We start from the raw sequence: 16513 nt of genomic DNA on the forward strand, positions 1-16513 counted from the left end.
CTTACATAAACAAACTGAGACACAACTTTGTGAAAAAATTTATCCACAGTTGTACAACTCTGGACAGAGATCCAGTACTGCGACTTTCAAATTGCTGCCCTTTTTGCTATACCCTCCTGCATTATCTACCTCTTAACCTCTCAAATTTATCCACTTCTCTGTATCTCCTGTGCCATTACCCTAATTCAGACTCCCAGCCCCCATTATTGGACTGCTACATTTGACCTTTATGCTTCCATTCATATTCTACTGCAATTCATTCTCTCTACTGCAAGCAAAATGAGCTTTCTAAAAGGTAACTCTGATCATATCACTCTTCAGTACTTTCTCCCTAATGTAAACTCTATTATGATTTCCCAGGTCTGGCATGGCACCTGAAGACCTTTCACGTTTTATATATTACCTCTCATTATATTCTTACTTCAGCTATTACTAACCTCCCCGTAGCTCTCATTATAGGCTATGAGCTTCCAATCCGATTCAGTCATTAGTGTATCAAAACAAGAAAAAGATTCAAATTGTAAACTTGGTTTTTCAAAAACAACAAACTAGCCAAGAACTATTATTGACTAAAATAATTATACAATCAAGGCTTGTCTCTTTAAGAGTGGTGCAAGAAGATAAAGCAATAAGATTAACAGAGGGAGTAAATAAAGAAGGGTTTTGGTTTTTTTTAAGAGAAAAGGTGGAATATTTGACAAACATGTTCATACTGTTAGGGTCGTTGAATTTTTTGACTGGAAAAGACTAAAGAGATCATCTAGGCAAGCTCTTAAATTTTAGTCAAGTAAACTGGTCTCCATAAAGACCATATTTTGGGCTCCAGGTAGCATTTGTGTCATAGTTGAGCCATCTCTAAAATCACCTGATTCATAGGCCGGTGCTCTAACCGTATCATCCTGACTCCCTAAAGAGAGTTTGCTCTAAAATACTTGCTGTATTTCTTGAAATATAATTATGAATCATGTGAATAAACAACCCCCAACTTTACTATATCTCAGACACATAGAATTACATTGTTTCCCTGTCATCGTGCCCACCACTGGCTTAGGAAGTATTACAAAAAAGAAAAAGAAAAAAGTAACTTTAAGCTTACAGAGAATCAGTGGCCAACTTCAGGTTGGGAAGGAGTATTGAAAACCTAAAATGGATTATGGGAATTATCTGTAGGAAGTTTCTAGGCACAGCTCCCCTGCTTATAGGATTTTTGTCTCAGCCCCTTCCAATGTCCAAAATATTTCACTCCGTTTTATTTTATTAACTAAAATTTTTCCAATTTAAGATTCTGAGAATGCTACTGGATTATTACCATTCATACTTTAGTGTATCCACTTAGCTGACGTTTTCCATACTTAAGGTTTAGTAGATTTGAGAAAAGATAAGTAATTTTAGGTGGTAGATGAGAGAACATTTGGGCATATGCACATAAGGGAGCCTACAAAAACTTTTTTACACTTTTGGCCTAGAATGAAGCTTATACCAAGACTGGGTGAAGGTAAGAATTTTTTTTTTTTTTTTTTTGGCCACACCTCATGGCATGTGGGATCTTAACTCCCCAACCAGGGATCAAACCTATGCCCCCTGCTGTGGAAGCATGGAGCCCTAACCACTGGACTGCCAGGGAATTCCCCAAGAGATTTTTATTGTATGAAACTTTTATTGTATTGACATAGCCCCTGTCCTGGTGGTGTACCTTACATTCTAATATGGAGAATCTATGAACAAATAAATAAATGGAATTGTTACTAGTGCTATGGCAGAAACTATCAGGGGTGGAGAATGTCCATCTTTAAATGTAAAGCTTAGGGAAAGCCTCCCTGAAGAAGTGACATTTAAGCAAAAACGGGCCATATTCATGTACTTTCAAAGTATTATGAACAAGTTGGATAGACCAAGAAACTGTCACTATAGTAAAATTTATTCTGAGTTCCTGATGTTCAGTTTCTGAGGAAATTTGAAACTTGTAAGTCATAGACCACCTGTACCAGAACACTTGTTTTTCAAATTGTTCCTAAACATACCACTTCATGTTTTTAAGAATTAAAACTATTGACACCAATATAAAATAAGTTCTATTAAAATTGATTTAATTTTAACATTTTTAAATGAATCTGAGTTATAGTTTGTATTGTTTTCCCCAGGAACTCAATAAAGAACTTCATTGCCACCATTTGCACCTCCAGAACAAAGATTTGAAAGCACAAATTAAACATATGATGGATCTAGCTTGTCTTCAAGAACAGCAACACAGGCAGACGGAGGCGTAAGTACATGGATTTACCTGTTCTAAAAGTTTTAATACTATAGACCTAAGGAACCTGTAGCATAGAAGTTTAGTTTTCCATTGCCAGAAAATTTAATTTTATCCAGTACAAGGTACATATTTTTTTTTAAGTGTCTGCCAGCATCAGAAATCATGCAGAGTTAGAAAACACCGAGAAAGTATAAAGGATGTTGTTCTTCTCCTCTAACTAATTTTTTATAGTGCTTTATAGTTTTGAAAACATTTTTTAATTTATTATTTTTATGTAATATATGTCATGTAATACAAAATTTCAAAGATGCCTCTACAGTGAAAAAGAGTCTGTCTTCTACCTGTCCTCTAGCCATCCTTGTCCCCTCCTAGAAACTACTACTATTAATACCAACTGAATTTTTAAGTAGACAGTTTTTAAGCATTCATAATTCCAGAATGATTTTTTGTTGTCATTAAAATGAAGTTATTAAAAGTGTATATTTTTTAACATCATGTCCCAAGTTTTAAGTGATGCTATAGTAGCTCTTTCATGCTCTCTCTACTAACTCAGTAGGAACACCTTTTAATTTTTGAAATGTAATAGTAAAAAAGTATAACTTGATCTTTATTTTTATTACCTTGGATATGTCAATCAACTCCTTAGGTGTCACTTTCATGCTCTGTAAAAATGAGAAATTTATTTCTCTAAGGGCTTTCTGCCAATCTAAAATTCTACTGGAGTTATTCTAGTGTTCTCAAATAACTGGTAATTAATTTTCCATACTTTTGATTTAAAGGAAATTATATTAGCATATTTATTTTTTAAAAGAAGAAGAAAAAGGGAAGGAAAAACTTTAGGGAAATATTATCCTGTGGATAGAAGCTCACCCTGTTCTCCCCATACTTTCTATATTTATACCTAGAGCAGACATTGAACATTCATTTACTTGTACTCACACCACCTGCAAGAGTTAAAGTTATCAAAGAAACATTAATTTATTTTGACCATACTGTATTTGATATATCATACAAATAGATTAATATATTTAAGATACATTTTTGCCTCAAAATGGGCAAAAAGATTTCTAACTTTGAAAACTGGTGAACCAAAGCATTACAGAGGCAATACAATATAGTAGAAAGAGTATGAGTTTTAGAGTCGGTCTTGAATTCTAGTTTATATGAGCACTATAACCTTGCATAAATTATTTTACCTCACTAACCCTTAGTTTTCTTATATGTTAAATTATCATACTTTCCTTATAACAATTTTAAAAGGATTAAATAACAAAAAATAATGGATGTGACGAACTGTCTTAGCCTGAGCTTATAGAGTGGAAACAAACAAAAAAAAAGATTTAGTATATATTCAGAGTGCTTAAAGAAAAACATTTTCAACCAAGAAGACTACCTAGCAAAGTTATCATTCAGAATTGAAGAAGAAATAAAAGAGTTTTCCAGACAAGCAAGAGCTAAAGGAGTTCATCAGTCACTTATAAAGCTAGTATGAAGGTTAAAAGAAAAAAGTAGTAAAAATAACTAACTACAATAATTCCTTAAGGAATACACAAGATAAAAAGATATAAAATATAACGTCAAAAACATAAAATGTGGTGGGGGATGAAAACGTAGACCTTCAGAATGCATTCGAACTTAAGTGGCTACCAGCTTTAAATAGACTGTTATAAATATGTTGTTATATGTAAGCCTCATGGAAACTTCCAAGCAAAAACCTATAGTAGATACACAAAAGATAATAAGAAAGGAATTAAGCATGCCACTAAAAACAGTCATCAAACCAAAAAGGAAGAGAACAAGAGAAGAAAGGAACAGAGGATCTACCAAACAGCCAAAAAAGAGTTAATAAAATGGCAGTGAGTACATACCTGTTAATAATTACTTTACATGTAAATGTACTAAATGCTCCAATCAAAAGACAGAGTGGCTGAATGGATATAAAAACAAGCCCCATCTATATGCTGCCTACAAGAGACTCATTTCAGACATAAAGACAATTCACAGACTGAAAGTTAAGGAATGGGAAAAGGTATCCCATGCAAATGGAAACCAAAAGAAAGCTGGGGTAGCTATACTTATATCAGACAAAATAGGTTTTAAAACAAAGACTGTAATAAGAGACAAAGATCGGCATTACATAATGATAAAGGAGGTCAATCCAACAAGAGGATATAACATTTGTAAATATTTATGCACCCGACATAGGAGAACCTAAATATATAAAGCAAATATTAACAGACATAATGAGAAATAGACAGCAATACAGTAAGAATAAGGGACTTTAATACCCCACTCACATCAATGGATGGGTCATCCAGACAGAAAATCAATAAGGAAACATCTTCCTTAAACAACATGTTACACTAGACAAACTTTACAGATATATACAGAACATTCCATACAAAAGCCACTGAATATACATTCTTCTTAACTGCACATGTGACATTCTCCAGGATAGATCATATCTTAGGCCACAAAATAAGTCTTAACAGATCTAAGAAGACTGAAATCATATTAAGCATATTTTCTGACCACAGTGGTATAAAACTAGAAATGATTCCAAAAAGAAAACTGGAAAATTTATAAATAACTGATTAAACAACATGCTACTGAACAACCGGTTCATCAAAGAAGAAATCAAAAGCAAAATCAAAAAATAGACAAACAGAAAAACAAGAATAAAGCCCAAAGTTAGTAGTAGGAAGGAAATAGCACAGACTGGAGCAGAAATAAGTGAAATAGAGACTAAAATACAATAGAAAAGATCAATGAAACCAAGAGCTACTTCTTTGAAAAGATAAAATTGACAAACCTTTATCTAGACTCATGGAGAAAAAAAGAGAGAAGGCTCAGATAAATAAAATCAGAAGTGAAAGTGGAGATGTTACAACTGATACTACACAGATACAAAGGATCCTTAGAGACTACTACAATTATATAGCAACAAATTGGACAACCTAGAAATGGATAAATTGCTAGAAATATACAACCTACCAAGGACTGAATCATGAAGAAATAAGAAATCTGAACAGACCAATTACTAGTAAGGAGATTGAATTAGTACTTAAAAACCTTCCTACAAGCAGAAGTTCAGGACCAGATGGCTTTACTGGTTAATTCTATCAAACATTCAAAGAAAAGTTAATACCAGTTCTTCTCAAACTCTTCCAATTAAAAAATAGAGGAGGAGGGAACACTTCCAAACTCATTTATAGGCTAGCATTACCCTGACACCAAAGCCAGACAAGGGTAGAACAAGAGAAGAAAATTTCAGGCCAATATCCCTGATGAACATAGATGCAAAAATCCTCAACAAAATATTAGCAAACCAAAAAAAAAAAAAAAAAAAAAAAAATATTAGCAAACCAAATTGACCAATACAATACTTTAAAAGGATCATACACCACAATTAAGTGGGGTTTATTCCAGAGATGCAAGGATGGTTCAGCATCTTTAAATCAATCAGTGTGATAACAAAATGAAGGATAAGGCATCATGTGATCATCTCAATAGATGCAGAAAAAGCATGTGACAAAATTTAATATCCATTTGTGATTAAATTTGCAACAAAGGGATTATAGAGGGAACATACCTCAACATAATAAAGACCATATATGACATGCCAACAGCTAACATCATACTCAGTGGTGAAAAGCTGAAAAGCTTTTCCTCTAAGATCAGGAAGAAGACAAAGATGCCCACTCTTGCCACTTTTATTCAACATGTACACACTACTATATATAAAATAGATAACTAATAAGAACCTACTGTATATCACAGGGAACTCTACTCAGTACCCTGTAATGACTTATATGGGAAAATAATCTAAAAAAGAGTGGATATATGTATATGTATAACTCATTCACTTTGCTGTACAGCAGAAACTAACACAACATTGTAAATCAACTATACCCCAATAAAAATTAACTTAAAAAAACAACAACATAGTATTAGAAGTCCCAGCCACAACAGTCAGACAAGAAAAAGAAATAAAAGGCATCTAAATTCAAAAGGAAGGAGTAGAACTGTCACTTTTGCCAATGACATGATATTATATACAGAAAACTCTGAAGACACAACCAAAAAACTATTAGAATAAACAAATTCAGTAAAGTTGCAGGATACAAAAATCAATATACAGAAATCTGTTGTGTTTCTATACACTAATAACAAACTATCAAAAAGGAAATTGAGAAAACAATTCCATTTACAATTGCACCAAAAAGAATAAAATACCTAGGAATAAATTTAACCAAAGAGGGGAAAGACCTGTACACTGAAAACTATAAGACATTCATGAAAGAAATTGAAGAAGACACAAATAAATGGAAATATATTCCATGCTTATGGATTGGAAGAATTAGTATTGTTACAATGTCCATACTACCCAAAGCAATCTACAGATTTAGAACAATCCCTATCAATACTCAATGGCATTTTTCACAGAACTAGAACAAACAATTCTAAAATTTGTGTGAAACCACAAAAGACTCCAAATAACCAAAGCATTCTTGAGAAAGACAAAGTGTGAGAGACCACACTCCCAATTTAAAACTATACTACAAAGCAATAGTAATCAAAACAGTATAGTACTGGCACAAAAACAGACACATAGATCAATGGAACAGAATAGAGAGCCCAGAAATAATCCCATGCATATATGGTCAATTAATTTACAACAAAGGTACCAAGAATATACAATAGGGAATGGATAGTCTCTTCAATAAATGGTGCTGGGAAAAGTGCACAGCAACAAGCCAAAGAATATCTTACACCATACACAAAATTGTATTAACTCAAAATGGATTAAAAACTTGTATGTAAGATCTGAAACCATAAAACCCTGAGTAGAAAACATAGGCAGGTAAAAATAACTGTCATATAATACAGCAGTTCCACTTCTGGGTATTTATCCAAAGAAAATGAAAACACTAACACAAAAAATAAAGCACACCTGTGTTCATTGCTACAAAAAACAAAAACAAAACCCAAGTTTATAGATACAGAGAACAGATTATACAGGTTCGTGGTGGGGTGTTGGGGGCAGGGATGGGGAATTGGTACAAACTTCCAGTTATTAAGTAAATCATGGAGATGTAATGTACAGCATGGCAACTATGGTTAATAATACTGTACTGCATATTTGAAAGTTGCCAAGAAAGTAGATTTTAAAAGTTCTCATCAGAAGAAAAATGAATTCTGTGACAGATGTTAACTAGACTTATTGTGATGATCATTTTGTAATATATACCAATATCGAGTCCAAAAACTTAAAAATAAATGAATGAATGCATAAATACATATAAACATACATACATGTACACATAAATACATAAATAACGTATGTCCTGGGTCCCTGAGACCACCTCCATGTTTGATAATTTACTAGGATGACTCACAGAACCCTTCATATAGTTGACTTCATAGTTATGATTTACTAGAGTAAAAGCATACAAAACAAAATCAGCAAAAGGCAAAGGTGAATGGGGCAAAGAACAAAGGAAACCAGTTAGTTGTAAGCTTTCAAGTGTCCTCATCCAGTGGACCCACACAGTTATGCTTAAGTTCTCCAGAAAAAAGTTGTAATGACCCATGTGAAATGATGTCTACTTTGGAATCTCCTTAGGCTGACACTTAGTGTCCTGGATTTTTATTGGGAGCTGGTTGAATAGGCGCCCTGTGCCTAGCAGGGTGAATCAAAATTCTAGACTTTCCAAAAGGAAAGCAGTTGTAAATAATTGTTTTTATTGACTTTCTGATTAATGACTTTTCCCTACAGTTGTTACCTACTTGGCTTAAATGGCATACTCCCCACTATCACTAAAAAGAAAAATGTCACAGACTATTTATTTGTACTGCTATCTAAATATTTAAGATTCTTAGATAATAAAGCAGTTATTTCCTTAAGTGTTAAAACTAGTGCCTATTCTTTTCCCACTGCCCTATTCCTACTTCAGATGGTTCTATTCTTCTGGATGTTATGAGTCAGCTAGAACACCAGGACTAAGTCATTTCAAGATTATTCATGTTGTTTGATGTCTTCGTTGATATAAAAGTTAGGAACCACTTATAACTTTTTAGTTCTGGCATTTCTTCAGTGAACACTCTTCATGGAGGTCTAATACATAAAAAGATGCATTTAGTACTGCTCTGATTGACAGCAATAGGCGAGATTTTGAATCAGAGCCAAGAATCCAATGCCCCATCATTTTCCTGTACCCACCATACTTTTCCACAGTTTTTCCTTTGAATGGCTTTGAAAGCTATTGCTTTAGCTCATGAAGAGCTAACTTCAAGGAAAGTTGACTTTTGTTCATTTGTTATTTTTTAAATCTTATATACCTAAGTTGAGCATCATCGTTTGACAGTGTATTAATATTTCATTTCAATCTCATAGTATTTAATAACAATAACAACACTATTTTTGATTTGTAAATCACATTATACTTTGCATAGTTCTGAAAACAATCTCCTATTGAAAGTAGTGGCTGTCCAGTTGTACCCCACATTATAGAGGAGAAACCTCAGGTAGTGCCTTATCCAAGGTCATATAGAAGCAAGTGAAGACTCGCTGAGACTACAGCCTGGTGCTTGTGATTCCCATCCAACATTCTTTCCAATCTATACTTAATGTATTAAGAATATTTGAGGTATTTGATTGAAATATTCTAAAGGAAAATATGTACAGGGAACCATTTTAATCATCTGCTATTACTTTGGATGTTACATAGAACCATAATAATGTATTTAAAATTTAGTATTTATCTCTCTTTTCTTGTCACCTTCTGTATGCAGAGTATTGAATGCTTTACTTCCAGCCCTAAGAAAACAGTATTGTGCATTAAAAGAATCTGGCCTGTTAAATGCTACTTTTGAGTCTGACTTCAAAGAAATTGAACATTTGGTAGAGAGGAAGAAAGTGGTGGTTTGGGCTGACCAAACTACTGAACATGCAAAGCAAAATGATCTACCAGGGTTTTCTGTTCTTATGACCTTTCCACAACTTGGACCAGTTCAGTCTTCTCCTTGCTGTAAGTACAGCTTTTATTTCATTAAGTAAATAAACATTATTTCTAAGCAGTAGCCTCTGTTATAATATCAGTCAACAGAACAGTTAATTTTTTAGTAGGTTTGCTATTTTGTGAAAATGGGAGAATTAACTTCAGAATCACTTCAATTAACCCGTATCTTTCAAAGGTATAAGAGTAAATATGCTTGATGTTCTAAATAATTCTAGCAGTAGTTATTTTATTTTACCTTTTTTTGATAAGATAATTTTACTTCCACCCTTCTTTAAAACTTAACCTCTATTAAAGAGTGAAGATTATAATTAAGAATATTGTATTCTGTAATACATAACAATCTTGTATGTTCTTAAGATCAACTAACAGTGTAGAATTTACTGTTTTTCTGTTGGCAGATCACTTGATGTCTCTGCTCTCATAAAAGTGTGCATGGGACATTTTAATTGAAAAACTAACATATAATCTTGGTTTTAAAATATTCAGATTCTATAGCAGAATATTCAGATTCTATAGCAGTAGAGTGCCCTCTTCAACTTTTCCCAGAACCTCAATCTTCTGTGCTATATTAGAGATAAATGCCTATTAACAGTTTGGTTATCATTACAGTGTGTGTATAATATTCGTATTAGATAATTAACTCATTAGCTTTTTGTTACATTTCACATGAATGCTAGCATATTGTATATATATTAAACTACAACTGTTTTTATTTGTTTAGTTTATTATGAACGGTTTTAGGGTACATGCATAAAGAATCTAGCATTTTTTTTAATAGTTGTGAGAATTGATGTACCATCATTTACTTAACCATTGTTCTGTTGGTGAACAGTGCATGTCAGAGAGCATGCCCATATACAGTAGTCCTCCCTTATCTGCAGTTTCACTTTCCACCATTTCAGTTACTTGCAGTAAGCTGAGGTCCAAAAATGTTAAATGGAAAATTTCAGAAATAAAAACTTTATAAGTTTTAAATTGCACACCGTTCTGAGTATCATGATAAAATCTCATGCTGCCCTACTCTGTCCTGCCCAGGATGTGAATCATCTCTTTGTCCATCATATTCTTCCCATTTGTCATTTAGTAGCCATCTTGGTTATCAGATCGACTGTCACAGTATTGCAGTGCTTGTGTTTAACTAACCCTTATTTTACTTAATAATGGCCCCAAAGTGCAAGAGTAGTGATGCTAGCAATTTGGGTTTGCCATAGAGAAGCCATAAAGAGCTTCCTTTTAAGTGAAAAGGTGAAAATTCTAGACTTAATAAGGAAAGAAAAATAAATCACATGCTGTGGTTGCTAAAATTTATGAGAAGAATGAATATTCTATCCATGAAGTCATGAAGAAGGAAGAAGAAGTTCATGTTAGTTTTGCTCTTGGACCTCAAATTGCAAAAGTTGTGGTCAGGATGCATGGTAAGTGCTTAGTTCAGATGGAAAAGGCATTAAATTTGTGCAAAAAGATATTTTGAGAGAGTGAGTCCACAGTTACAAACTTTTATTACAGTATATTGTTAGAATTGTTCTATTTTATTATTAATTATTGTTGTTAATCTCTTACTGTGCCTAATTTATAAATTACACTTTACCTTAGGTAGATATGTATAGGCAAAAAAAAAAAAAAAACCATAGTAAATATATGGTTCAGTGCTATCTGCAGTTTCAGGTATCCACTGGTAGTCTTGGAATGTTTCCCCCTGTGGATAAGGGGAGACTACTGTATTCCCATGTCTGCATGTGTACCAGTTGCCTAGGAACTAATTTGCTGGGTCAGAGGACAAATAATTTTTTTTTTTAATTAAAATGATCTGTCAAACTCTCCAAAAATTTTCTTATACAAATGTTTATGAGATTTTACATTTGTTTATGTCTCATCTTTACCTTAACCCAAAGTAATAACAGCAACACTAAATTAATGTATATTCTTTTTAAATTTGCAACTCTTATTTTTAGTGATTTTAATTCTTTGAAGTTTGTGCAGACTTCTTTAAAGCCCAGCATAGAGTTGGTGTAAATGTTTCAATTATGCTTTTAAAGAATATATTAAGTCAGGTCAAATTGGTTGTGTTCTTCAAATCTTGTTCTTACTGACTTATTTTTTAATTCATGTTCTATAATATACTGAGGTGAACTATTAAAAATTTCATTTTTACTGTGGATTTTTCCATTTATATCAGTCTTCTATTGCAATGCTCAAAAATTAACACAAACATATCAACTTAAAATAACACTGATTTATTATATCAGAGTTCTGTAGATTGGAAGTCCAGCAGGCTCAGTTGGTTACTCTGCCTCGAGTATCACAGGCTAAAATCAAGGTGTCAGCTAGTTGGGTCTCCTATCTGGAGATTCTGGGTGAGAACGTGCTTCTAAGCTCATGCTGGTTGTTTGCAGAATTCAGTTCTGTGTGGCTGTAGGGCTGAGGTCCCTGTTTTCTTGTTGGCTATTGGCCAGGCAGCTTGAATTCAGAGCAAGTCCAAACTTGCTAAAGTACCTGGCATTGTGCAGGCACTCAGTTTTTAGAGGTCACCCCTATTCCCTAGCATGTGGCCCTCTTCCTCACTTCATCTCCTAGCCAACAAAGGCAGGTCAAGTCATTCTCATGCTTCAGATCTCTCTTACCTTCCCTTCTGCCTCATCTCTTCTACCTACAGTTAGAGAAAGTTTTTGCTTTTAAGCACTCATATGATTAGATTGAGCCCATCAGGTAATCTATAATAATCTCCCTATCTTAAATTTCATAACCTCAATTACTTCTGAAGATGTATGTATCTTACTTATTTTCTTGAAGACTGTTTAGCTGGGTATAGAATTCCAGTTTGGTGTTCTTTTATTTTAGCACTTTAAAGATATCATTTCATTATCTCCTGGTTTTTGTTGTTGCTTTTGTAGCCAGCTTTCATTCTAAGTGTTGCTCCTTTGAATATAATCTGACTTCTGGCTTCCTAAAATGTTTTCTCTTTGTCTTTGGGTCCTAGTAGTTTTGCTATATTGTGCCTAAATGTAATTTTATTTCTACCTCTCTTACTTGGGTTCACAGGACTCTCTGAATTTGTGTGTGCATTATTTTTCAGCAGTTTTGTAAGGTTCTTAACCATTATATCTTCAAATATTGCTTCTGCCACTTTTATTCTCTACTTCTGAGACTCCAGTTATATTACATGGTACTTTCTTATTGTGTTACCTATGCCTTTTACTCTCTTCTGCTTTTCATTGTTTTTTCTCTTCCTGGAAATTTCTTTTCACATTTCTGTAGTTTCTCTTTTCATCTGTGTCAAATGGTTCTTAAATCCATCAAGTTCCCTATCTCAGTTATATTTCAATTCTAGAATTTCCATTTGATTCTTTTTTTATAGTTTCCATTTCTTTGCAGAAATTCTCACTGAATACGGTGGGTGAAGTCTGTGCCTGAGAATTCCCAAGCCTAGAACCCACTGCGTCTGTTTCTGTTCTCTTTCTGCTGGATTTCTTTCACGTGCATTTCCTTGAATGCATGCTAATTTTTGTGCATCCCACATGTATTTGCAGAATCGTTTGTAGAAATCTTTTGAGGCTTCTGAGAACAATGTCTTCCTCAGAGAGGGTTAATATTTGCTTATTCCAGGCTCCTTTTGGCATTAGCAGTCTAAAATCGTTTCAGTCCAGTTTTAGAGACTGAGATAATTTGAAACTGAACTTCAGCTTCTGCGAGGGCCTGCCTACTCCTACTTTACCCTGTGGAGTTTAGCTGTGCCCCAACTCAAAATTGGGGAGGGTTTAGGAAGAACTCCCTTTAGTAGGCACTAAATTCCGGTTCCTGCATCCCAGTCCTACAGAGCTCTCAACAATGTTACTAAGCTGTTCTGCCACCTCCAGCATCAGCAAATAACCTTGAGGGGAAAATAGCTGTAAATGCAGAGATTACTTTCCTGAGCCTTCAACTTCCTCCTGATACCTGCCTATAATTCTTCACAATCTTGTTAGCTCTCCTGTGCCTTCAAGCCTGTGTTTTTTATATTTTGTCCAGATTTTTTACTTGCCTTCAGTAGAGAGGTTGCTCTGAATTACCTAGGTCTCTTATTATTAGGTTTCCTATACTATATCTTTACATTAAGATGACAGGCAAGTTGGGGTTATATGTATATTCTTTTTCCCTTAATAAAGCGTTATCTTCATCAGAAGTGACCTCGTTGAGATCATTAGAAGGAAAACTTAAGATTTTTTTCATATTCTCTCATACCTTGGGGCCTTGATTCTTTATTTATAATGCATTCAAGATGTTGGAGAGGAAATAGAGTTTTAACACCAAGATTAAGAAATACTGACCACCTGCTACGTGATGATCATTATCCCTTATTTAAAAATCTGTATTTCACTTACAGTGTAATTGCATAGACTATACTTGTCAACAGTAAAACAAAACATTTATTTGGTTCTGAATTCTTTTTCACAACATATTCAAAAGGAAAGACTATTGAGGTCATGTTACCTTTTATAATCATGAACTTTCTTCTGAAAATGTATCAGAAGGCGAGTTTTGTTTTTATTATGTTTTGTTCTTACTTTATTATTTTAATATTCAAGTGATTTTATAGATTAACTATTTGCTTAGTATGTCATGTTCATTCCATGAATTATGTATGTTATATTCATTATGAAGAGAGAGTCAAAGATGAATAACAGGGAAGGGGTATAAAGTGAGTCCATTTATAAATGTTCATTTTTCTTAGTCTTAGAATATTGAAGTAGTTCATTTTAAAAAGTATAAATAGTGAAATTTACGCTTGCATTTCTAAAGACATGAAGCAATAGCCAAATAGCATATATTGCTAAAATGTATCAATAAATAGTAGTCTTAACAAATTTTAGAAGTAAAATTCAACTCAAGCAAAACATGAGTCAAATGTGTCTCATTCATCTTAAGCTTATACATGTGCCACTGACTTTTTTCCTATACTCCTGTAATGTCAAGTGGTTTTGTTGTTAAATTTCAAAATTACTAAATGCTGTGGGGTTTGAATATTTTATTTCTGGTGCTTTAAAAAGTATTTACTAGATCATCTACATTCTTTGTATTTAAAACACACACACTGTGTTTTTAAAAATCTGATGAGATTAACTATAATTGATATAATCTGTACTCTGTTGTTAGGAATTTAGGTTGTTTAATAAATTTTCATTATTATAAATAATATTGTAGTGAGCAAATATATATATTTATCCTGGTGCTCATGCCTGATTACCCCTATGATAAATTCCTAGAAGTGGAATTTCTGGCTCAAGAAATGTGCACTTCTTTAAAAGTTTCTAATATATACTGCTAAGTAACTTCTCCCTCTCCCTTATGGTTGTACCAATTTTAACTCCCATGAACAGTGTAAGAAAATGAGCTCCTTGATTCTCCAAGCGGGGAGATTGTTAGTAAAGCGGCTGGAATGGCGAACCCGAGCACCAGGAGATGAATAGATGAGGTGCGTTTTAGAAACCTTTCCTGATCACACGGTGTACCATCCTCTGGGTTTCTCATGCATGTTTTAGCTGTAGGAAGATTCCCCTGAACCTGGAGATTTGGGACCCATGGAATGGGTACCACACAGTATTACTTTAAAGGGTCTGCATTTGCTCACCCAACCTCACCAATCCTCTCAGCCCCAAGAGTGTCCAGCCTTATGTCTCATCCAGCTGTGGGTCTAGATGTGGTCAATCCAGGTTGCATCACAGCCCCTGAACGAATTTTGTAAGAATTTCTCTCTCTGTCACTGTCTTTGTTATTTGGGGGTTTTTTTGTAATTTATTTTTATAATGGCATTTAGCTGATTTTCAAAGCTGTGTTTATGCCGCTTTACACCCACTTGATTCACTTACAGAGAGATATCAATAAATACTTTTTAAGATTAAAAAAAAATAAAAAGAAAAGAAAATGAGCTCCTTTCTCCTTTTAGCTTCACCAGCTGTTGGTGTTAAAATATTTTCAATTTTTAATTTTTAGAAAATCATTTTCAAACACACATAGAAATAAAAAGAAAACTATAGTGAGCCTCATATACTGTACCTATCACCTAACTTTAAAAATTATCTCATGGCTAGTCTTGAGAACCCCATCCTCTTTCCTCCACCCCATCTATATCTACACTGGATTATTTTGAAGGAAAATTCAGGCAACATATCATTTCTTCCATTTACATCTTAGTGTCTCTAAAAGAAAACGCAATGCCCTGTTCATAACTAATGCCGTCAGTGTTCAAATTTCCTCCATTGTCCCGTAGAATGATTTCTTTTTATAGCTTTTTCATATCAGTGTCCAGACAAGGGCCATACTTTGTCATTGGTTGGGATGTATCTATTAAATCCTTTTAAATCTGGGATTCTCTCTCCCTCTTTTGTCTTTGCTAATTACTTATTGATTCTTTGCCACTTTAATAGTCATAAATATTATCTTCTTTCCATTTTTCCTTTGTTTACTAGTATACTTGAGTGCATTTTTTTCCATCTATTTAAGGATATATTTTCTGTGAATGACCTAGCCATCATTTGAACATTTTTTTTTTCACATAGTCATGTATAGCAAAAATTGTTACTTATTTACAAGAGCTTAAGATATGGATATTTATTCATTCATTCAGTAATATTTATTGAACTTTTACTGTGTGCCAGGCACTTATCTGATGGTAAGGATACATCAAAGTACAAAGGCAGATCATGTAGAGCCTTGTAGGTCATTATAAGGACATAGGCTTTTACTCTGAACTAAATGGAACTATGGCATGATCTAAGCAGAGAAGTAACATATCTTAGTCATGTTTTTATAAGATCCCTCTGGTTTGTGTGTTGAGAATAGATTGTCATATGGCAAGGGTTGAAACTTAAGACACCACTTCAGTAACCCAAGTAAAAGATGGTGGTAGCTCGACCAGGTTGGTAGCAGTGGAGTTGGTGAGAAGTGGGGTCAGATTCTAATATATTTTGAAGGTAGAGCCAGCAGGATTTCCTGACAAATTGGATTTGGGGTGTGAGAGAAAGAAAGGGCAAAGTTGACTAAGATTTCTGAACTCTGCAACTGAAAGAATTCAGTCACTTTAAAAGAGATGGTGGAGCAGGTCTATAGGGTAGAGGTGACAGAAGATTAGGAGTTCAATTTGGAGCATTTTAAATTTGTCTAAGATACATCCAAGTGGAGATATCATGTAAGCAGTTGGATATAAGAATCTGGAGTTTAGAAGTCTGAACTGAAAGATAAATTTGAGAATTGTTAACATTTA

General features: G+C 33.8%; 1 protein-coding gene across 1 annotated transcript in view; it reads left to right on the plus strand.

The window, feature by feature from the left end:
* KIF18A (kinesin family member 18A) overlaps positions 1 to 16513 on the plus strand; it is an 81479-nt gene that overhangs the window by 36373 nt on the left and 28593 nt on the right. Inside the window, exons 12-13 of the mRNA XM_082343696.1 lie at positions 2142 to 2263; positions 9050 to 9285. Coding sequence (XP_082199822.1) covers positions 2142 to 2263; positions 9050 to 9285 — 358 coding nt within the window. The remainder of the gene's footprint in view (positions 1 to 2141; positions 2264 to 9049; positions 9286 to 16513) is intronic.

The sequence above is a fragment of the Balaenoptera borealis genome (genome assembly GCF_965194805.1).
Source record: "Balaenoptera borealis genome assembly, chromosome: 11".
NCBI classification, from domain to species: domain Eukaryota; kingdom Metazoa; phylum Chordata; class Mammalia; order Artiodactyla; family Balaenopteridae; genus Balaenoptera; species Balaenoptera borealis.